Here is a 24,000-nt window from a genome sequence, read left to right on the forward strand (position 1 = left end):
GACATCAGAGGTGGAAACCAGGCAGGAAATTTGTTCCCCTAGAAAGTGGGTTAGCCTAGAGTGGCCGGCAAGGGAGAGGAATGGCTCTCTACCCTTTCTGGGCTACAGCAGAGGCAATCTTTCTTTTGATGCTCTATTTCTGCTTGCACTTTCTAGATTCCAGCTGTTTGGCTCACCCTTCAGAAGGAGGCAGTTCAGTTTGACGTGGACTAGAAACTTGACTGGCCTGGAATGCTCTCCCTATGATCTTTGTTTTTTCTTTATTATTTCTTTGAAGGAGCTCGAGGCAGTGTGCATAGTCTGTCCCCTGCCTCCCTTCCGTTTTATCTGCACAACAACCCTGCAAGGCATGTGAGGCTGAGAGAGGCATGAGCCTCTAAATGTTGTTGGGACTCCCGGACTGGCCAAGGCTCAGAGGTGATTGCGGCTGGGAGTCCAGCCCAATCTGAAGGGTCACAGGATTCCCCTGTCCTCTGCACTAGAAGAGAAATAAAGCCTGGAAGTTTGGCTGCAATCCTCATCTCCCCTGTTCTCTTCTCTATAGCATGTTCTCTTCTCAAGATCACAGGCTTTGTCTTGACTCAGCATTTTTGTTTTTTTAAAGTACAAACATTCTGTCCAAAAAGGGGGGGGGGAGAAGTGTTTTTCTCCTTATCTAAAATGTCACTTAGGTGCCAAGCAAATAAGTGGGATTTTTGCAAAACAGCTACAATTCAGAGCAGAACCACCAGCGGAAGTGTCTCTGAGAAGGCATCATTGTCGGGGCGCAGTCTGCCCTGCAGAGTTTCACAGTGGCCGCGGCTGCCCTGGCGCTCGACCAAGACACCCTGGGAACCATGAAGGAGAAAACAGGGAAGAGGAACGCAGGCAGGGGCAATGGCCCCTGAAAAGAGATTAGGCAACGGGAAGCGGCTCTAGCCTGCAAAGGGGGGGTATGGTGTAGTGGTTAGAGGACTGGGACATAGGGGGTTCAAATCCCAATTGGGCTGTGAAGCTCACTGGGTCACCTTGGCCCAGTCACTGCCTTTCTTGGCCTAAAAGCTACCTTGCAGGGTTGGTTTTTTTTGCTATCAATTTCCTTTACCCTTCTGTTTCCATTAGTCACGAATGCGGAAAAACATCTGGAGCATCACTGGACCAAGTTCAGCAGTTCTGATGAATTAAGTAAACTAAATAGTTTTAACTGGGTTTTGAATAAATGTGCAATCAAAACCGTTACCGTTTTGAATTTTATTGTGTTATTCTCTTCCTTAGTAGGTTGTGCAACCACTGTTTCCAATCATGCTTTTTATGGGGAAGGGGCACTGGGGAGGCATTTAAGAAACCAAGGGGGTGGTGGACCAAGAACCTTTGGGAACCACTGGGTTAGAGTATCAGACTATGTAGGGCCTGGGAGTCCAGGGTTCAAATCCTACACAGAGGGAGGAAGTTCACTGGCTGGACTTGGGCCCTTCATTGCCTCTCTCAGTCTAGCCTACACCACAGGGTTGCAGTGAGGATAAAAAGGAGACGAGGGCAGTGGCGTAGCGTGGGTTGTCAGCACCCGGGGCAAGGCAAGTAATTTGCGCCCCCTAACCCGTGGATTTGCCCCCTAACCCATGGATTTGCGCCCCCTAACCCTAACCCCCAGATGTTGCGCCCAGTGCCGCCGGCACCCCCTGCACCCCCCACGCTACGCCACTGGACGAGGGAGCACGTACACGTCGCCTTCAGCTCCTTGCAGGAAAAGAAAAGGTGGCACGTAAAATGTGAGAAATGTATAAATAAACGCAACCACCCACTTTCTTCCCGCAGGGAGAACCTGCCACCCCACACAGAGATTCCCGCAGTTTCTATGCTGTTTGAGACCACCACCACCCTGGCAGCCGCCCAAGCCCGCTCCAGACCGTTCAGGGAGAGCTGCAGCCCATGCAAAAACGCAGAGCTGAGCAAACAGGAGACGGGCTGTGTTGTGGCAACGGCGGGCAGGCAACAAGGCAAGGGCAGGCGAGTGCGGAGCCAAGGCCGGCCCGCCAGCTCAGACCCACAGGTGGAGGCCGAGAATAGAATGGGCCGCCTTTACATAAGAGGGGAAGGAAGACCAGATTTAAGCCCCGCGGGGTGTGGGGTTACAGCAGCCAGGGGCACTGTCCTGCAAGGGGGAAGGGCACACGGTTCTGATGTCCTCCAAACCGAGGCGGTGGCCAGAATGGAGCGAGGACCGGGGGGGGGGGCTGAGATCTGGCATGCAAAGCCAGAGCCGATCGCTCCCCCACAACACACACACACACCTGAGCTGGCATAAGCAGAGTTACGCTTCCCCGGAAACAATCGTCGGGTTTCCTTCCTTAACACACACGGTCAAGTTTCTAGTCCACTTGAAACTAAACATTCGGCAAAAGGGGTGGGCAACACGAAACAAAAACAACAACAACCCTGTCCTGAGGAACTCGCTCCCACAGGTCCCATCTAGGTGATGGCTTTTGACCTAGATGGCTTTAAGAGAGGATTAAGACAAATTCATGGAGGACGGCTACTGATGGCTACTAGCTCTGCCTCTGATCAGAGGAAGCAATGTTTCTGAATACCAGTTGCTGGAAGCTGTAGGAAGGGAGGGAGTGGTCTTGTGTTCGAATCCTGCTTGTGGGTTTCCAACAGGCATCTAGCTGGCCACTGTGAGAACAGAATGCTGGACTCGATGGGGCACTGGCCTGATCTAGCAGGCTCTCCTTGTGGTTTTATAATCCAACAAAGGGCAGGGTGAAGAGGTTTAGAAATTGCTTAGTTCAGAGTTTGATGGTGTGTGTGTGTGTGTGTGTGTGTGTGCGTGTGTGCGTGTGTGTAGAATACTGTTCTTGCTCTCCTCTGAGAGGGGAACATTTCTGTGCAATTTTAAGGCGCATCTTTGCAGGATAGCAAATTTGGTAATTTGTTGACTGTGGTAGCGGGTGGGGAAGAAGGGAATGGAGAAAGGGAAATTAAAGCGGGGGGTGGGGTGGGACTCACCAGATTTAATATTAACAGAGAAATGATTGCTCAACACCCCCTGCATCGATCTCCAGGAGGCAGACCCAAAAAAGCACCAGAGTGCAACCAACAGGCCCTGCCACAGTTCAGAAGGGCAGGAAGGTGTGGCGGCAGGAAGTGGCAGTAGGGCAAGGAGAAAATACAAAGGTCTCTGGGGCAGACGAAGGAGGGGGTGTCACAGCACCAGGCAGGTGATCAAAGGGGCTTGCCTTCAGCGCCTGTCATCTCCTACAGGCGCCTCTCCCTTGGGAGCAGAACAGTTATGCATGGCAACTCACTCAGAGAGTGGGGAACTGTGCAGATGGCCACACTCAGGGTGGGGGTTAGGAACAGCCTACAATTTTGAGAATTACTATTGTTATTTACACTGCCGGGTTTTTTGAGGCTGCAACAAGCATTGCCAAGGGCTTTTAAAGAAGTCTTTGCCTACCTGGTGCCCTCAAGCTGCTTTGGGCTACAACTCTCATCAGCCCCAGCCAGATGGGAGGTGTAGTACAAAGATCCGGGGGGGGCACCAGGTTGGCGAAGGAAGAGATGGGCATTTCCCAAAGTACCAAGGCAAGTGCCCCTTGCCACTCTGCATGAGTCATTGCTCTCTGGTCCAATCAGGAATGAGAATTCCCCACACCCAAGTCTGGCAAGATGGCTGCTTTAAAAGTACACCTTCATGAGCACTAGAACCTACCCCAGGCCGAAATTCTTGTCCTGCATGTGACCCGTGGGCTGTGCACTCTCTGCCCCAGTCTTGCATCCATCCAGCTGCCAGAGAGAACAAGAGGCTACTGTCTGCTTCAGCCCACGGAAACACGAAAACTGTGGCCAGAAAGTCATGCCGGCATTGCTCTCTGCTGCTCAGAGGGACCCGAGTCTCCCTGCCTGTCTTCCCCCTTGCTTCACCCCGTAAGAACCTAGAAAGGCCTTGCAGAATCAGGCCAACGGAGCTCATCTGGTCTCACGGCCTGTTTCCACACTGGCCCATTTCGCTCGGGAGAGATTCCTGATGAATTTCACCGCCCGTGCGCTGGCACACAAACACACTCACATCGCAGATCTCGAGGATTCTCTCCCCAGCAGCCCCCACGGTTAGGGAGCAGAACTGGCACTCTTTGTCTGCAAAAACTTCCTTCCCAAGTAGAAAACAACTTTTTATCTTCAAACACACCCTCGAGATCTTAGCATCTTGCAATGGGAGAGGATTAACCTCGCCAGTATTAAGTAAATCAAAGCACGCACACCGTGTACCTGAAATTTTAGTAAGGAGCAAGCGCTGTTAAGACGGAGAGTGCAGGTTTGGGGTTGCTGTTTTCAGTTCTAACTGCTCAAGGTAGTAAATTAAGTCAAGGCAAATTCTCTCTCTCTCACTTACCCTAGGGAGCAAATATACACCAACTGACTGGCATTCTCCAGAATTCACCCCAACAGCTGATTTTGCATGATAAAAATGTGGGGGGTGGAGCTACTAATAAGAGCAGTCTTTGCCAACCTGGTGCCCTCCAGAGCTTTTGGACCACAACTTTCATCAGTCCCACAGACAGGGTACCAATGGGACGGACCGCCCCCAGAATCATCTAATATACTGAGATACGCTGCCATGGAACATGGAGGAGCCACCCATGCAACAAGTTGCCTGGAAGTTGTAGCCCACTCTATGGCTTGTGTCGAATGTTAGTTCTACTCAAAAGCAGACTCACTGAAATCAATTAACATGATTGGGTCCATTCATTTCAATAGGCCCCAAACGTGGCAGTATAGAACCACATTTCTTTCTTTCTTTTTAATTTTTGCCTATTATGGATTTGGGTTCTAATCGTGTTGGCTTTACTTGGTCCATGTTAGTTATCAGTATTTTCTTTAGAAAAGTTTAGAAATGAGTGGCTGGGGAAACCCAGCCAGATGGGCGGGGTACAAATAATAAATTATTATTATTATTAAACCACTTAATTGGCTCTCTAAGTGATATGCATAGTAAAATTATAGATAGCACACCACACAGCTAAAATCCACAAAACTAAAAAACGACATAAAATAGCTTGCCATTAAAAACACAGATTAACTATTGGCAAAAACTTTTAAATGACTACAGGTTTGGGCTAACTATATGGCTAGGCAGGCTTGCTGAATGTGTGTGTGTGTGTGTGTGTGTGTGTGTGTGTGTGTGTATTGCACAGGAGCCTATTTTTTAAACAGTTTTAGAAACTCAGATATATAAGCTAATCGCCAAATGGCACTTAAACCTGGGTTACAGGTGCCACAATGGACTGTCTCATCAAATCTGGAATAAAATGGACAAGACATTTCCACAGATTGGCCGGCTGGCTGGTGCAGATGTCACTAGCCAAACCTCGCGACAAGGCATCTTCACTTGCTCACAACTGGACCCGCACCATTTGAAAAACACGTCTGGCACCTGGGGAATTTCAAGCACTGTTTTAAAATTGTGATTCACATAAATACCCTGCCCTCAGAGATTTCCTAAATAAATAAATACATATTCTTTATTATGCTGTGAACTGGTGCATCTCAACTCCTAAAAAGCTTCTCTTTGGGCAGACCCATAATTTTGTTCCATTAAAAGGCTGACAGATATATTTCAGAGTTGACCCCAACCACGTATGTACACACACACACACACCCATACCCAGACAAGCAGGCCAAAGGGAATCTGGACTTATTTGGAGATAACTACCGGTTTCTGACCAGGTAAAGCTCACTAAGCATTAATCTTTTTATGATGGTTGTAAAATTTTAACGTCAGCTGGGAGCAAAACAACAGAAGCACTCTCTGTCTGTCTCTCTCTCTCTGCGTCTTCCCCAGATGATGTAAGGTGGAGGCAAAACTCAGGATCTCTGTCCAAAGCAAGGTGACCACAAATGGTTGGATAGTGTTCTCAAAGCTACCAGCATGAGTTTGACCAAACTGCAGCAGGCAGTGGAAGACAGGAGTGCCTGGCGTGCTCTGGTCCAGGGGGTCACGAAGAGTCAGATATGACTAAACGACTAAACAACAACAAATAATTTTACTCAGAGAAGACCTATTGAAATGGAGGGATCTAAGTTAATCGTGTCCATTAATTTCAGTGGGTCTACCCAGAGGATGACCAATATTGGAAAAGTGTGGGGGGAGGTTGGGCAAGATGACCCTTTAGGTCCCTTTCACCTCTACAATTCTAGAAAAGGCACCCTGAAGGTTGGTTTGGCTGAAAAGCTGCCTAGAAATTTAAGCAGGCATGCATCTGTCTCAACAGGAATACACACACACTTCTCTCTTTTTCTCTGGAAGAGAAAAGCAAAATGGCAAGTAGCTTTAAAGATAAAAACCAGAAACCTCCCTTGCCTCACATTTGCTCAGTCGCAGCCAAGACTTAAATCCCCACGAAAACCAGCAAAAAGGGCCCTGCTTGGCCACAGCTGATAATCTCAGAAGGGGATGCGGCAAAACCTGTTCCTGATAACCGCAGGAGCTTTAATCTCTCTATTCCAGGGAAGGAAAGGGTGGGTCTCCCCCACCGCTGGGTGCCTGTAAGCAAGGGATTTGCACTCCCTGTTCCTTCGCTATCAGGACCTCACCAAGTCGCTAAAGAAGAGACACTGCGGAGCTCCCTCCCTCTGCCCTGCGATGCTTCAGCCTCCAGCCGAAGCCAACCTAAGCAGCTGAAAAACCAACCTCATTTTTTAAAAAAGATGACGACGTATGTTAAGTCTAGGTTTAATATCTCCTAAAACCCTGAATACACTACGTTTGGAACACTTGCAATTCCCAGGAAGGCCGAGGGAGAACACTGTGGCTACTAGCTATGGGTAGCCTTAAAGGTAAAGGTAAAGGTAAAGGGACCCCTGACCATTAGGTCCAGTCGTGGCCGACTCTGGGGTTGCGACGCTCATCACGCTTTACTGGCCGAGGGAGCCGGCGTACAGCTTCCGGGTCATGTGGCTCAAGTCGCTTCTGGCGAACCAGAGCAGCGCACGGAAACGCCGTTTACGTTCCTGCCGGAGCAGTACCTATTTATCTACTTGCACTTTGACGTGCTTTCGAACTGCTAGGTTGGCAGGAGCTGGGACCGAGCAACGGGAACCGCGACCTTCTGATCAGCCAGTCGTAGGCTCTGTGGTTTAACCCACAGCGCCACCCATGTCCCATGGGTAGCCTTACTGCCCCCTTAATTTACCCAATCCCCTTTTGGAAGCCATTCCTGTTGGTGGCCACAGCAACATCGTGAGGGAGCGAATTCCAGAGTTTAACCATGCGTGGGCTGGGCATAGAAGTTCTTCCTTTCGTCTGTCCCAAACTCCCCACCATTCAGCTTCTGAAGGCAGGCATTCTCAACAAAGCATGGAAGGCAGAACTCTGTTACTATCGCAATGCCTCCTTGATTCAGATCCTGTTCCATTCCACCACCCACAATAGCAAGAGCCCATCTCTGCAATCCTGCAGGCGAGGAAACCGTCCAGCGCAAGAGGCGGGTCCCCCAGCATCCTGATACCGTAGACTCACAAAGGCGCTGCAACTTAGAGACACCCACACCATCTTCTAGGGAATATACTCTGGTCCACAGTTCAGCCTGCCACCTCTGAAGTTGTGCAGAGGAGTTTATCAAGGAACGGTTGTTATTATTGGTGAGGCTCATTTGGCATCAACACAGTACAAAACCGAGCCTTTAATGTCACCGGCCCAGCCCTACAGAACGCTCTCCGAATAGAGATTCGGCAGGCGCCTTCCTACACTGAACTTTGAACCTTTGCTGAGATCTTTTCTTTGCTGCCAGGCTTAGGCAGACAATGCAGACAAATGCTTCCTGTAATAGCTAGCTGGTGATCTACTTTATTATTATTTTTTAAAGACCATGCAGTTTTCTTGCCTGTATATATATATGTGTATGTGCTTTCGTAGATTTTCACGGGTACAGGAATGCAGGTTTTGGTGTCTTCGGGTGTCTTCCCGTGTAAGAGTCGGGGTGTCTGGGCGACGTTTCGACGAGGTCTCACTCGTCATCTTCAGGCTGGTGCTTTCGGCTTCTTGTTACTGGAACAGTAACAAGAAGCCGAAAGCACCAGCCTGAAGATGACGAGTGAGACCTCGTCGAAACGTCGCCCAGACACCCCGACTCTTACACGGGAAGACACCCGAAGACACCAAAACCTGCATATGTGTATGTATATATATAAAAAGGTAAAGGTACCCCTGCCCGTACGGGCCAGTTGTGTCCAACTCTAGGGTTGTGCGCCCATCTCACTTAAGAGGCCGGGGGCCAGCGCTGTCCGGAGACACTTCCGGGTCACGTGGCCAGCGTGATGAAGCTGCTCTGGCGAGCCAGCACCAGCGCAGCACACGGAAACACCGTTTACCTTCCCGCTATGAAGCAGTACTTATTTATCTACTTGCACTTAGGGGTGCTTTCGAACTGCTAGGTGGGCAGGAGCTGGGACCGAAGGACGGGAGCTCACTCCGCCGCGGGGATTCAAACCGCCGACCATGTGATCGGCAAGCCCTAGGCGCTGAGGTTTTACCCACAGCGCCACCCGCGTCCCTTCATGTATACCGTATATATATATATGTGTGTGTGTGTGTGTGTGTGCCTGTGCGTGTGTGTGTGTGTGCCTGTGCGTGTGTGTGCGCATATATTTGTTGTAAAAGGTTTTGATTTTTTAAAATTAAACTGGGGTACACAGCTACTGTTTATAAAGAAATACAGTGGTACCTTGGTTCTCAAACGCTTTGGTTCCCCAACACCGAAAACCCATGTAAGTGTTCCAGTTTTCAAACGTTTTTTGGAAGCCGAACATCCGATGCGGCTGTCGGCTATTGTTTCCGGGGCACCTGCACCAATCAGAAGCTGTGCCTTGGTTTTTGAACATTTCAGAAGTCAATCGGACTTCTGGAACAGAGTAAGTTTGGTGCTTTTGTTTTTGCTTTTATTTTGCGTTTTTGTTTTTGAGGCTTTTTTGGTGAATTTGCTTTTGTGACTGTGTGGAACCCAGTTCAGCTACTGATTAATTGTTTGTTTGATTGATTGACTGTGGAAATGGATAAAGGCTCCCCATCCAAACAATGACTATCATCAATGCAGGTAAGAAAAAATAATAATTTTAATTTTTATCATCTACAATACTGTCTTATTTATTTTATAGTACAGTACATTGATTATTGCTTTCATTTTATGGATCAATGGTCTCGTTAGAGAGTAAAATTCATGTTAAATTGCTGTTTCAGGGGTTGTTTTTAAAAGTCTGGAACAGATTAATCCATTTTGCATTACTTTCTATGGGAAAACAGGCCTTGGTTTTGGAACGCTTTGGTTTTGGAACGGACTTCCGGAACGGATTAAGTTTGAGTGGAACCAAGGTACCACTTTAATTATTTCAGTTTGCTTATAGACTGTTTTTCGGCTCCATGGCACCCCGCTAGTACATACAAACATTTAAGAATGTAAGAGCAGCAGCTGGAGTAGGCCAATGTCCCATCTAATCCCGTTCTCACAACAAGATGTGTGTGAGCAACCCAGAAGAGCAACTCTTTCCTCCTGCGGTTTCCAGCAACTGGTATTCAGAAGCGTTGCTGCTTCCATACACGGAGGAAGAGCATAGCCATTGAGGATAGCAGCCATTGACAGCCGTCTCCTCCATGAATTTGTCCAACACTGCGGGGAGGAGTTCCATAGTTTGCACTGCATGACGAAGAAATCAAGGTGGCTTGCATGGTTCTCCTCTCCCCCTTTAATCCCCACAACCACCCTGTGAGGTAGGTTAGGCTGAGGGGCAATGGTTGGGCCGAGGTTACCCAGTGACCTTCATGGCCAAGTGAGGATTCGAACCCTGGTCTCGCAGGACCTAGTCCAACGCTCTAACCATGACACCACCACCCCCGGTCTCAAATAGGCTGTAAGATGCTCTTGTCTGTGAGATGCCAGAAACCAGCGACCGGCTGCTACTGGGAGGCAGGGTAGCAAAGGGTTGGCCTTGAGTTATTGAATCAGGTAAGCCATCAAAAGAAGGAAGGCTAGTGGCAACTTTGGAGCCCGGAAACACAGCAACTACCGTATTTTTCTGTGTATAAGACTGTTTTGGGGGACTCCAAATTAAGAAAATGGGGGGAGGGATTGTATCTGTGTATAAGACGACCCCCAATTTTAAACCTATTTTTTAAAGGAAAAAAACAGTCTTATACACGGAAAAATAACGGTAATTACAACTCATCTGGTACTGGGTTTCTGCAGCAGGGTTAAAAAGGGGAGCAATGGCTGAAGACACACCTGACAGTGGGCTGCTTTTTGGGGGGCTCAACCCTGCACTGCTCCATAAGCCATGTTTGGGGCTGCACCTCAGGAGCTGAGCACCTGCCTTGAGTGCAAAAGCAGTTTCAGTCGCCAATGGCATCTCCAGGTATTGCCGTCTGTGTGAAGCTCAGTGCAAAAATACTGAGCTAGATAGTTTTGGTCTGGCACTGTAGAAAGCAGCTCCTTACATTCCTCTTTTGTTCATCCCACGAGGACTGGAATCTTACATTCTTTTTTAGGAGGCAGTGTTGACAATACTGAACTTAAGTATTGTCTGAATTGGCAGACGGCGGCTACCTATGTTGCTATGCTTTCAGGGCGAGGCCCCAGAGTTGCCAGGTGTTCTTTTGTTTCTCCTCCTCCACTGGGCCTGGGAACTCTTCAACTGCTACAGGGCAGGGAGGAATTCAACACGTGTAGCTTTCCCCCAGCATGGAGTGATGGTGAACGCTGCGTCTGTTGAACTGCTGCCTGCACACACAGGTTAAAGGCACGGCAGAGGAAGAGATGGAAGTGAAAGAGCTGGAAATCCAAATTGGATTGGCAGACAAAAATGTGAGAATATGCAGAGTTAGCAAGAATGACAGCAAGATTCCGAGATGATAGAGATCAAATATTTAATAGAGAGTGGGACATTTACGGAATGCACCTAAAAGAGCACTGTAAAAATTTAAATTCTTTGGCAGGCCTGGATTGACCTCTGCATGAAATAAGGGAATTTTACAAAACCAATACAACTGAAAACAACTTAGGAGAGATAAAGGAAAGTGTGTAGTCGAAAATGTAATTTAGGAACCACAATGGGGTGATTGGAAGTCACGGTTGGAAATAGTTATGTATGAATCTAAATCTTTTTTGGTAATATGTATCGGTTTTGGATTGTTTTGGTTGACTTGCTTTGTTTTTAAAATCAATAAAGCATTACAGAAAAAGGGATATATAAGGAAAAAAGGGGGGAAAGAAAGAGCTGGAAATCCAGCAGCTCTTAAGAGCATGCATGTCCAAACATTGCCTTTCCTTTCCTTTTGTAAAATGTATATCCTGCTTGAAAGTTGAACAAAACAAAACATCAAAGCCGTTAAGGTTTTGGAGCCCAGCAGCATTTTACTTGCTTCTCCTAGGCAATTATTTCAGGAGGCAAGCTTTTTCCGAGAGTGGATGAGCTGTAACGTCAGAGCCTCAGCTTCACATGTAGAAGGTCCCAGGTTCAAACCGCGGTGGGAGAGAACCCGGTCTAAAATCCCTGGACAGCCGCTGCCAGTCAGTGCAGGCAGTACTGAGCTAGATGAACCCAATGGTCTGACTCAGTAGAAGGCAGCTCCCTGTGATCCAGCAGCTACTGTGGATGTGCTCAGTTTAAGCAACAACACTTCAGGCGCTCTGGGAAAGGGCTCAGAAAACACACACACGGCAATCTCCCCAGATAGATACCCACAGCTAGTTACTGGCAAATTCACACGCCTGCATCCTGCTCTCTGCCCTTCACCCCAAAAGCAAAGGGGAAGTAGCAAATTCAGAGACCGGAGCCTGCTGTTCTGCAGAAGGCAGTGTGTAAATGTGAGGGGAAGAGTGCTGGCACACAAGAACATCTTGATTTATCCAGTGTTCGAAACTCCCGATGTTCTAGGAGCATTTTGCGACAGGGAATTAGCGCAAGTAGTTTCTGAGCTCTGGGTGCAGCACTGCGCCTAAGATTTCAGATTAAAGCTGCAGAGTGGAAGGAAAGGAGGACCTTTTTCTGCCTCCCCACTTCCAGCTGCTCTCTGAAGACTGGAGAAGAGACCCTCTTAAGAATATTAGGGATGTGGGCAGGGGAAGGACTAGACCATGTGAAAAATGAACAAAATATTTTAGCTGCAGTTCATTCATTTTCAGCTTTGTAAAAGTGCGCCTAGACATTCCATTGCACCCATAACCTTGGTTTAAGGTGCCATTTAGCTCCTAGCTTTCACCTCTCAGTTTCTAACACTGGATTTATGCCAAACAGCGACTTTTAATAAAGCCACACTCTTCAACAATAAAGGAGGAAAACTTGTGTTCCTGAGTGACTCATTACTGCACAGAAACTCATTCTTTTGGTATGGTATGCCCTACCACATCGTAAGAGCTTGCTCCACAAGATAATGTGGATCCTGAACAGGTGAAAAGATGCAGTCTGTCTGAAACACATAGTGCCCAAAATGCAGCACGCAAGCTTCTGTGTCACACTAGACCCTTCCCTCGCCCGTAGGAAGCCTGGAAAGTCAAGTCAAGTCCCATGAGAGGCAGAAGCTTGCTGGGTGCATTTTTAGGCTGTAGCTGGTGACGGCAGGGGACTCTTATTTGCTGGAGGTTTTTAAGCAGAGGTCGCCGGGTGGCCATTTGTCAGAGATTCTTTAATTAATTAATAATAATAATAATAATAATAATAATAATAATTTTATTTATATCCTGCCCTCCCCAGCTGAAGCTGGGCTCAGAGCGGCTAACAACAGCAAAAGTAACACAGCATTCTAAAATCAATTCGTTTTAAAATCAAATTAATTAATGGCAACCATTGGGCTAGAGTTCTGTGAGGATTCCTGCATTCCTTTAGCTGCGATTCCTGCATTGCCGCAGCGGGTTGGGCTAGATGACAAGATCCCTTCCACCTCTACAATTCTATGATTCGAGCAGATAAGAGAGCCGCCCCCCTCTCTCAGTGGGATCAACAACATTGCCAGGATTTTGAAGGACAGGACCCGAAGAAAAACTCAGCGGCTTTTGGTATTTCTGCCTTTGGGGGGCCCATTCACATGGGATGCTGCCCTGGCCCCCACCAATGCTCTGTGGCTGTAATAGGTGGCAAAGTTGCTTCCAGAAAGGCTTTCACCTTAATTCCTGTGCCCAGCTGTGAACCCAGCCTGTAAAGTGGGCTAAGCATGGGCCAGTTGCTTCTCAGTTTTACACCCCAGCTTCTGCTTCCTCCCCCTCCCTCTTCCGTTGCGTCAGACTTTTTGACTGTAACGTCTTTGGGGCAGGGGACCACCTGACCTCTTGCACTCTGTGAAGCCCCAGGCATGCTAAGGGCACACTGATCTTGTCATCGAAGAACCCCACAAATAAGAATCTGCAGATCCCCAAAGCTCTCATAGAAACACAGCCCAGAACACTTTCTCTGACCTGCATTTGAAAGTAACACATCTCTTGGCCTTCCTTCCACACCCCAGGCACCCTCACCAGGCCCCTGTCTGCAGGAGGGGGCTCCCTGGCCTCCCACGCTTGGTAATGTGGGGAACGGCCACAGCTCTGCCTTGCATGCGGAAGTTCCCAGGTTCAAGCCCCAGAATCTTCAGGTAGGGCAGAGAAGCGTTTGAAATTTGCCGTGCGCATTTTGCACCTGGCTACTGGCCACCTGCAAGCAAGTGAAGGTGTTTGGGTGCCAGGATGGCATCTAGAGGTGCCTGCCTGGGGATCCTTGGATCTGGACTGTTTTCACACACTAGCAACGCATCCTGTGGGATTCTATCCATTCTATTTTATCTGCACAATCAGAATGAAGTGTAGGAACCCCAAAGTCCTAATGAAAAGCACAACTTTCTAGTTGTTTGGCCCCAAAATAGCAACTGGATGTTCTGTTCTGCCGACTGTATCAAACCAAGGAGCTATTTAGCACCTGGCTTATATATTTGAGTTTTTAACACCGAGGCAGAGATTCTCCAATATGTCCTAGGAGCATAGGATCACAGGGAGCAGCCACATACAGAGACCAGACCATAGGTCCATCTAGCTCAGTTTTGCCATCACTGACTGGCAGCATCTCTTAAGTGTTCCAGGCAGGCTTCTCTCCCAGCTTTACCTGCAGATGCCATTGGGGAATGAACCTGGGGCCTCCTGCAAACAAAACAGATGCTCTACCACTGAGTTGTTATGGCCCTTCCCCAAACTCTGTGCAATCTGACTCAGAAGGAGACTGCTTCCTATGTTCCCAGCACTCAGCAGCGTCAGAAGCAGCAAAGCCACACACAGGAGCATCAGAATGGCCCTGCTGGATCAGGTCAAGGGGGGTCTGTGAAGTTCAGCTTTCTGCTTTCACGGTGGCCAAGCTGATGCCCCCTCTAGCAGGACTCTCTCCACCTGCAACTTCCAGCCAGTGGTATCCAAAAGCAAGACTCCCATGCCCTGCTTCCTTGCCAAAAACTGGTGCTCCAAGCACCAAGGCTTTGTTTGGGCAGGAAGCCAGTGAACCAGTGGGGTTTTTGCACCAGGGAGCAGTGACAGTGGGGCGGGGGGTGGGGAGAGAAGAGGGAAAGGCATTAAAAGCCATCCCCCCCCCAAGGCTGGCAACTGCCCAGTTGTTGGTAGGAGACTGCAAGGCCTCTGCAACTGTAAAAGCTCCATTTGCTGACACAGACTTCTTGTGCGGCTATTCCTGGACAGCCGTCTCTGATAGCAGAAGCCCCCCCCCCCTTCCCAAGCTGAGAGGGCCGAAGGGTCTGAGAAGGTGCCGAGAAGCGGAAGCCCTGAAAGTAGAGAGCTAGAGGCCAAGAGTGGAGGGACCGGCCTGAGGTTCTGGGGAAGGGCGTATGCCTTGCCGCAGAACAGGAAAACCACAAAAACCTTTTATGGAGCCAAGCGTAAAAATGGGGTGGGGGGAAGAAAGATGGTTTACGCTCCCCCCAGTGCAAGAATAAAGAGCAGGGAGCGAAAACAAGACAGCAGGCCAAGCCGAACTCAAGTTGTCTCCAAACCTGAACTCACCTGGGGGGTGGGGCAAATCATTTGAAAACAAGAGTGCAAATTTGCAAGATTGCAGAGGGTTGGACTAGATCAGTGTTTTTCAACCTTTTTTGGGCAAAGGCACACTTGTTTCATGAAAAAAATCACGAGGCACACCACCACTGTGTGCAGAGAGGGAGATGTCAGAGCCCCGCTACTCTCTATGGGGAATCGGATGACAGCGGACCGCCTGTCCGCTCTCATCCAATCCCATCCGATCTGATCCCCACCCAGGACGGATGGAAAATAGGGTGGACACAGTCCGGCGCCCGCCTAGTGGGCGAAAATTTGACTTTTTTTATTAAAAAAAACTTTTGAATTTTTCAATTTTCCCCACGGCACACCAGGCAACATCTCGCGGCACACTAGTGTGCCGCGGAACAGTGGTTGAAAAACACTGGACTAGATGACCCTTTGGCTCCCCTCCAACTCTATGATTCCAACTATTATATTTATTCTTTTATACTGTGGACGTTTTTATACGAGGCATTTTCCAAGGGGCTAAGAACAGCAGACAAGGCTCCCCTTACTCATTTTCACAATAGCAACCCTACTTGCCATAACGGCTGCTGGAGGCAGCAGCACTTCTGAATACCAGGAGGGGAGAATGCCATTGTGCTGGGGTCCCACTTCAGGTTTCCTACAGGAAACTGGCTGGCCACTGTGAGAACAGGATACTGGACTGGATGGGCCCCCTTGGCCTGATCCAGTAGGCTCTTCTTTATGCTCTTAACTGCTTTGTTTGGGGAGGAAAGACACCCATCTCTCATGAAGGCTACTTTCCCATGCACACTTCTGTGGCAATAATCCCCCAGTAAGGACAGGGTATCAGAAGGGGCTCCCAACACAGGCTGCAGCCCCACACCGTTTGTTGGGTGGCTGAAGCCCATTCCTATACAGTGGCACCTCGGGTTACAAATGCTTCAGGTTAGACTCTGCTAACCCAGAAATAGTACCTCGGGTTAAGAACTTTGCTTCAGGATGAGAACAGAAATTGTGTGGCAGCAGCAGGAGGCCCCATTAGCTAAAGTGGTGCTTCAGGTTAAGAACAGCTTCAGGTTAATAACGGACCTCCAGAACGAATTAAGTTCTTAACCCGAGGTACCACTGTACTTGAGATTTACTTTGAAGCAAAAGCACTCAGACCAGCAACTCAAACCACCACAAAGCTTGGATTCAAGGTTCGCTCGAAGCTGCCCCTTGCACGTCTTCCCTCTCGCATAGAACAATTGCTCCAGGTGTTCCGGCCTGCAACTCCGGCCACCCAGCCAGCCAGCGCAGAGCTGTAGCTTAAACATCTGGAGGGCAACAGCTGGGGAGGGCAGGTCCGGGCAAACCCAGCTTGCTGAGCTCCCTAAGTTAACTTCCGACCTAAACCCAATTTTCCTCTCTTTTTCTGCGCACGCGCTCGCCCGCTCGCACACCCACCTACCCGCCCACCCCTCAGCGCGCACGGGTGTTCTTTGGGGCAGGAGCGGCGTCGCGACGGACTAGACCCCCGTGTCCTCTATCCTCTCTGCCCCGCACCCCCAACAGGAATGGGAGAAATATATCCGAAATAAGCAGGGAGATTCGACTCGCCCGCCCAGAGTCTCCTCCTTTGACTCTCTGCTTTACCCGAGATGACTTCCTAAAAAAATTGGCAGCAGAGAAAGGAGAGGAAAAAGGGAGGAAAAGAGCGGCGGGGGGGGGGGGTACGGGACCCAGAGAAATCAAACGGCTTCTGCGCTGCAGTACGCGGAGCCACCGCTGGCGCTGGCAAGGGGACGAGAAAAGTGTATGGGGGGGCGAGGAGGAAGAGAGAGAGAGAGAGAGAGAGAGAGAACGCAAGATTCTCAATCCGTGTCTGGAAGAAGGAGGAAATGATCCCATACTTTTGGGGAGGGGTGCCCAAGCATCCTGCTAACTTCCTCCCTAGTAACTGGGGCTGGAGGGGGAGAGAAGCGGCGGCGGTACTCACAGCTGGTTGATGGCGTTCTGGGAGATGACGGCGTCGTCGGAGAAGTAGGGGATCATCTTGGGGGGCCGGCGACGGCGGCAGCAGAGGGGGCAGGCCGGGGCGGCGGAAGGGGGTCGGCCGCTGCCGCCTGCTCCTCCTCGGCCCCCGCCGCCTTGCTGTCTCCGCCGGAGCCCGCGCAGGGTCATAGGGGGCTGCGGGGTCCCCGCCGGAGAGCGCGGAGCATGGGCGCACCAGGGCGCACGCCGGGGAAGAGAGGAGCGCGGCTGGCTGGCTGGCAGCGCAGGCAGGAGGCTGGTGGCGGGCGAGCTGCTTGCGCTCCGGCGCCGGCAGCGGCTTCTGGCGTGTCCGAGGAGCGCCCGCCCTCCTGGCCTCCCCAAGCCGGCACGGCGCGCAGTGCGCAAGGGCGAGCCGGCCCAACTTCGCCTCTGGGCCGGCCCAGGGGCGGGGCGCGCGGGCGTCCCTCCGCCGGCCACGAGGAGAGGCGGGCGCTGCCCCAGCACCAGAGACCGGCCGGGGCGCGCCTGGCCTCTCCGCGGTTCCCCAAGGCGGCGGCAGCTCAGCCACGCGGCCTTGGGACGATGCCGGGGCGTCCGGTCGCCTCCGTCTCCCGTCAGACGGGGGGCAGAGACGGGTAGCCTGGCTGCGTCGCGCTCTTCCCCCCAGTTGGCAACCGCCTTCCTCTGGGAAGTCCGCAAGCATGGCCTTGGAGCCATTGATAGCCTTCACCTCCATGCATTTATTTCTCTCTCTCTCTCCTCCCCCCCCCCAGCCACTTTTAAAAGCACCCCAGGGTGGCGCACTCCGCGCCCCCTGCCCCCCTATAGAGGAGGCCAATATATGTTGACATCTGGAAACCAAGCCTGACGAGGAACAGCTGGAGTTGCTGGGTATGTTTAGCCTGGAAAAGAGGAGACCGAAAGGAGATATGATGGCCACCTTCAAATATATCAAGGGTTGTCAGATGGAAGAGCGAACAAGCGTTTTCTCCAGTGCGAGGGTAGGACTTGAACCCATAGCTTCCAAGTTATAAGAAAGGAGAGGCCAACTAAACATCAGGGAAAACTTTCTGACAGTAAGGGCTGTTCAAAGGGGAACGGTCTCCCCTGAGAAGTGGTGGACTCTCCTTCCTTGGAGGTAAAGGGTCCCCTGACCGTTAAGTCCAGTCGTGGCCGACTCTGGGGTTGCGGCGCTCATCTTGCTTCATTGGCCGAGGGAGCCGGCGTACAGCTTCCAGGTCATGTGGCCAGCATGACTAAGCCGCTTCTGGCGAACCAGAGCAACGCATGGAAACGCTGTTTACCTTCCCGCCGGAGCGGTACCTATTTATCTACTTGCACTTTGACATGCTTTTGAACTGCTAGGTTGGCAGGAGCTGGGACCGAGCAATGGGAGCTCACCCTGTCGTGGGGATTCAAACCGCCAACCTTCTGATCGGCACGTCCTAGGCTCTGTGGTTTAGCCCACAGCGTCACCCACGTCCAATATGGGCTCTTAGGTACCCCATAAGGGAAAAGGAGCAGTTTTTTTCTTATAACATGGGAGTTGGTGCCCGACCACACCTGGGCAGCCCTCCAGGTTCCCCAACCCTGCGTTCAGGTGTGCCTATAAAAAGCAGCTGCCCTCCCCGCCCCTGTTTCAAACTCAGAGGGCAGTTCTGTGTGTCACACAGCTGGGGAAAGTAAAGAGGCCTTTTGTCTGCTATTTAATTAATTTATTTAAAAAACAGGTTTTATTATGACCCACGGCAAAAAGGAAGGGCTGTGCGGAGGAGCTCACAGATGCTGCACTAAAGCCCCTGTCAAAGCATTCAGAAGCCATTAGTGGCTTGCGCATGATGGGCTCGTGCGGAGGAAAGCTCGTGCCACAAAAACCAGGGGGAGAGAGAGAGAGAGAAAGAAAGAAAGAAAGTACACTTACACCATATCTTTAAAGCACAATGATGCCACTTTAAGCAGACATAGCTTCCCCCAAAGAATCCTGGGAAGTGTAGTCTGTGAAGGGTGCTGAGTGTTGCTAGGAGAGCCCTTATTTCCTCACAGAGAGCTACAATTCAGAGTGGTTTAACAATCAATCCCTTTCCACAGGGAGCTCCAGGAATTGTAGTTGTATGAGGGGGGGAATAGGCATCATCTCCTGCCAACTCTCAACACCCTGAATCCAGCTCCCAGGATTCTTTAGGGGAAGCCATGACTGTTTGAAGTGGCATCAGAGTGCTTTAATGTATGGTACAAACCAGGCCAGAGAGACTTTTGCCAGCTTGGTAGGGGCTGCAGTAATGATGAAATGAGCGGGATGATGCTTCCTAGCTTTATTTCAGGTATGGGGAAGCTCTTGCAGGACCCCCAGCACCCGTCATCCCTAGCAGCCAGCAAGGCCAATGATCAGGGATGGGAGGAGGTGGAGACCACCAACATCTGGAAGGCAGAGGCGACCCTAGGCTCCCTTGCACCCTTGGCAAGGAGATGTATTGGCACCTCCAAAGGCAGGAGAGACCATGGACCAGAAACTTTAAAAGTTTCCTTGTCATTGCCTTTTGCCCTCCACCATGCTTCAGTTTGTATTAAATGCTTAGCATTTCTGCAGAGCAGGGGGTGGGGGTGGGGAACCTGGAGTCTGGAGTGAAGTCCAGTCCAACAACGTCCGGAGATTCCCCACACAGTTCTCCATTGCAGATTCAAACCAAACTCTGCTCTCTGCTCAGTTAGGAATTTCCTTCCTGCGTATTCCACCCAGTGAACAGTCCTGACCAATGGCATCTCCAGAGATCTGCCCTGCAGTTTAAGAGGGAGTGACATTTCCCAGTGACCCAGCTTCAGCCTTTCCAGCCAAGCCCCAAAATTTATTCTCCTTCGTAGGGGCTCAGAGTGCCTCTGGGCAAAGCCAGCGTCCTTCCCTTGCTATTCAGACTGGGGCGCAGCAGAGGCAGCCCAGCCCAGCACGTTTCGCTTTTTAGGAAGTCCAAACATTGGATTTTCCAGCATGCAAGGTCACTCTTTTGGTACCCGCCCCCCAGTCGTAAAAGAGAGAGCAAGCATATGGTGGGAGGCTGACACAGCCCCTTCCCCTCTCTTTCTTTCTCTCTGTGCAAGAGGATGGCAAAAGGTCACCAGAAACAGGATGGGGAGGCTGGACCCACAGGCAAATTCTTGCTTTAGCAATAACTTGCAGCTATGCAAATCTTTTTGACGGGAAAGAGGCAAAATTCACCCCGAGCTGTGAGTTGCTCTTGTGAATTTTAAAAGGAATAAAACACAAACACACACCCATTCCACTTTAATCCAGAGGTTCCCAAAGTCTACTGCTCTTATCGCTTTCAATGCTACTTCCTTTGGTAATGTTTGCTTGCATTTACCATTCTGGGTTGTCACAAGTCACAAGATAGCCAATGATTGGCAATAGCGATCTATTTCGTTGTAACTCAGTTATCTTACGTCTGCGGTAGGTGAAGGTTTGTGCGTGCTCGGCAAGTGTTTTGTGCTGTAAACTTCCTTCACCCTCATGTTTTCGTTCGTAAGAATGCATAAGAATGTTTTTCATGCAACATCTGGCATCACTGGATCAAGTTCAGGAGTTCTGCTGAATTAACTAAACTAAATAGTTTTAATTGGATTTTGAGTAACGGCGCAATCAATCTTTACTGTTTTGAATTTTATTGTGTTATTATCTTCCTGAGTGGGTCATGCAAGCCACTGTTCTGAATAATGCTTTTTATAAGGCAGGGAGCACTGGGGATGCGATTATGGAACCAAGGGGGCGGTGGTGGTCAGGAAACAGCCTGGGAACCACTGCTTTGATCAGATGTACTAACCTCTCCCTAAAGAAATAAAAACTTCAGATCCTCCATTTCCTCCTTCCCAGTGATAAGTTCGTGTGTTTTTCAATGTAGCTATTTCATCTTCATCTGGAATTTGAGAAAGATCTCCAGTTTATTTGTTTCAAAAGCCAGGCAAATTTTGGGAAGCGGCCACATAAACCCATCCTCTCAATTTCTTAGGAGGGGGGTGATTTGCCCCCATGTGCAAATACTGAAACAGCAGTTTGCCTGCCTGCAACCCATCGTAGGGCGCCTTGGAAATTGCCTGGCAATCTCCCATTTAGAAAGGGCAGGCAGAGCACACCCGTCTCCCCACAGTGCTACTGACCAGCCACATAAGGCTACCAGCTGCTTCCTAAATCACTCAGATTTTTTCCTGGGGAAAACCTCCTGCCGTGAGGCAGCATAAAAAAAACCAAGCCAACAGATGTTTTTAAACTTTAATACTTTCGTGCTGTAAACTTGAAATATTTTTGACAAGTATTGCAAACGTGAATCTTTGTGGGGAAAGACTGGAACCTGAAACGATGTTTTCTAAGGACTGTCAAGTCTGGGGGGAAATCTGGGCCACTTTCCCTTTAAAACAGGGGAACATGTGGCCCACATGTGGTTCTCCAGATGTCTGTGGACTCCCAACTCCCCAGCAGCCTGTATAGCCGGCGGTCAAGAATGATGCTGGATAAGAACATGAGAAGAGTCTGCAGGATGAGGCCAGTGGGCCATCAAGTCCTGTTCTCACAGTGGCCACCCAGATGCCCCCATGGGAAACCAGCAAGCTGGACACGAGCCCAAGAGCCCTCTCCCCTCCTGCAGTTTCCAGCAGTTTTTATTCAGAGGCAGAGCAGAGCCACCCTGGCTAGTAACCATCATAGCCCTTTCCTCCATGAATTTGTCCAATCCTCTTGATGCTAATTGGAATTCCAGCAACCTCTGGAGGGCCAGCCCACAGCCCCACTTTAAGGCACACGCAGATCTCAGCCCCACTGTACTGCCACACAGTGGTGCCCCGCAAGACGAATGCCTCGCAAGACGGAAAACTCGCTAGACGAAAGAGTTTTCCGTTTTGGAGGTGCTTCGCAAAACAAATCTCCTATGGGCTTGCTTCGCAAGACGAAAATGTCTTGCGAGTTCCTGCGGGTTCCCCCCCCTTTTCTAAGCCGCTGATCAGCTGATCCGATAAGCCGATAAGCTGCTAAAAGCCGCTAATAGCGCTAATCCGCTAATCCGTCAATGGGCTTGCTTCGCAAGACGAAAAAACTGCTTGACGAAGAGAATCACAGAACGGATTCTTTTCGTCTTGCGAGGCACCACTGTATTATTATTTTTTTTAAAAAAGAAAGCCAGTTTGCCTGGCTGAATTTCCACCTGTGCAGTTACTAAAAATTTAGCCAGCTAACCCTGGTGATCATCTAATGTTTATTGGATGGATTTCCCCCCTAAATTGATTTTTGATTTTATTGTTATTTATGCTTTATACCGTATTTTATGCTGGGTTTTTTGTAGCATCAATTAAGTGTTTTAAATTTGTTGTTAGCCGCCCTGAGCCCGGTTTCCTGAACCGGGAAGGGGGGGGTATAAATAAATTATTATTATTATTATTATTATTATTATTATTATTATTATTATTATTATTAAGTTTGTGCTTCCTGCAATGAGGGCAGAATGCACTCTGGTTAAACATCATTCTCTGATACCAGAATGCACTCTGGTTAAACATCATTCTCTGCTGGGCTTTTTTTTTTAAAAAAAAAAGAAAGAAAGAGAAAAACACAGACAGAAACTGCAGCCGCTACATAACTGCACGCGCTTCCCCATAATAAGTATGTCAGAACTGGAGCACGCGCTTTCCCCTCCTGCTAATGAACATGCCAGCCTACGCTTTGCGTACAGCCCTGAAGACGCTGTGCTCCATTTATCACGGTGGGGAAAGGCGTATCATCTCTTCCGCCAGCTTTTGCACAAGGAGAACCACTATGAGGAGGCAATAACCCAGCAACGTAAGAACGCATCGTTGCGTGAGGCACTCACTGGAGCTGGGTGCAAGTGGGGGGGGCAGGTCCAGCCACTGGCACCCCCTGTTAAATAGTATATTCTCTGTCAGAGGTTCTGCTCTGCCTCCACGGAGAGCCACTGCCAGACAGTGTGGGTAATACAGAGCTGGATGGAGCGAGGGTCTGCATTTGCCAGCTTCCTGTGTGCGTAAGTAGGCTGCTGGCACCAAGAAAGACTGAAATGCAAGTTATTAAATCACTGTGCAAGCCAGGCTTCCCAAGGGAAAAGGAGCCCCTGGGGTGTAGTGCTTAGAGTGTTGAATTTGGGAGACCAGGGTTCAAATCTCCATTCGGCCATGAAGCTCACTGGGTGTGAACCTGGGCCAGTCACACTGCCTCTCAGCCTAACCAACCTCGCAGCATTAAATGAGGAGGGAGAGAAGTCTCGTACTAATACTAATAGTAATCTGCCTTGACGCAAGTTGACTGTGCAATGAATGGTGGTAGGGAAGATTTCATTCAGATTTACAGGGGGGTGGGGGGTGGAATCTCAACCCGGCAACAAAAGAAAAACCTCAGCCGTTTTCTGCTTGGGTTTATCTTCCCAGCCCCCCACCCCATTTCCGCTCCCCGCTGCCACTGCAAGAGGAAGTCCCAGGACAGAGGTCGGCGCATCAACAGCAGCCAGTCGTTTCCCATGGCAAGAAAGCATTTCAAATATGCCAGAATCGTTATCTCTCCCTCACACACACACATGTCAAGATTCAGCCCAGTGCACAATAGCCGTCCACTGAAAAGGAAAATTAAACCACACACACGTTTCCTCTCTCGCCCAATCTTGCATGGCGGCAACAAGATTTGCTAGCCACCCAGTTTTTTACAGAGGAACAAGGAGAAACAGGATTGAGGTCTCCCCTGCTACATAACTTTAGGGATGGGCAAATAGGTCCATTTCAACTTTTCTCGGTTTTTCATTTTTAAATGCAGTTCCCCACATTTCCACATGTTTTTTGGGGGGGAGAGTCTGCATGAAAACCCATCAGCATTCTGGTGTGAATTTCTCCCACACATTTTGGAATGCGGTTTTTGCTTACTACACACATATTTGTGGAGCCATTTCCTCCGACATGCTGTATTTTCACTAGATATATGCATTTTGATTGATACCCTAATCCTAGGATGTGCATTTTTTAATGCGTTACTTTGCTGCATTGCAAAATT

General features: G+C 49.6%; 1 protein-coding gene across 5 annotated transcripts in view; it reads right to left on the minus strand.

Annotated features, from left to right (window-relative positions):
* SSH2 (slingshot protein phosphatase 2) overlaps positions 1-24,000 on the minus strand; it is a 113,328-nt gene that overhangs the window by 47,473 nt on the left and 41,855 nt on the right. For 3 of the 5 annotated variants that reach the window (XM_082201659.1, XM_082201660.1, XM_082201658.1), the window contains exon 1: positions 16,975-17,174. The exons of the other annotated variants lie outside the window; for them this stretch is intronic. In XM_082201659.1, the coding sequence (XP_082057785.1) occupies positions 16,975-17,159 (185 nt within the window). In that variant the 5' untranslated portion in view covers positions 17,160-17,174. Of the gene's footprint in view, positions 1-16,974; positions 17,175-24,000 lie in introns of those variants that run through there. 5 annotated transcript variants of the gene reach the window in all.

The sequence above is a fragment of the Podarcis vaucheri genome (assembly GCF_965113315.1).
Source record: "Podarcis vaucheri genome assembly, chromosome: 15".
NCBI lineage: Eukaryota > Metazoa > Chordata > Lepidosauria > Squamata > Lacertidae > Podarcis > Podarcis vaucheri.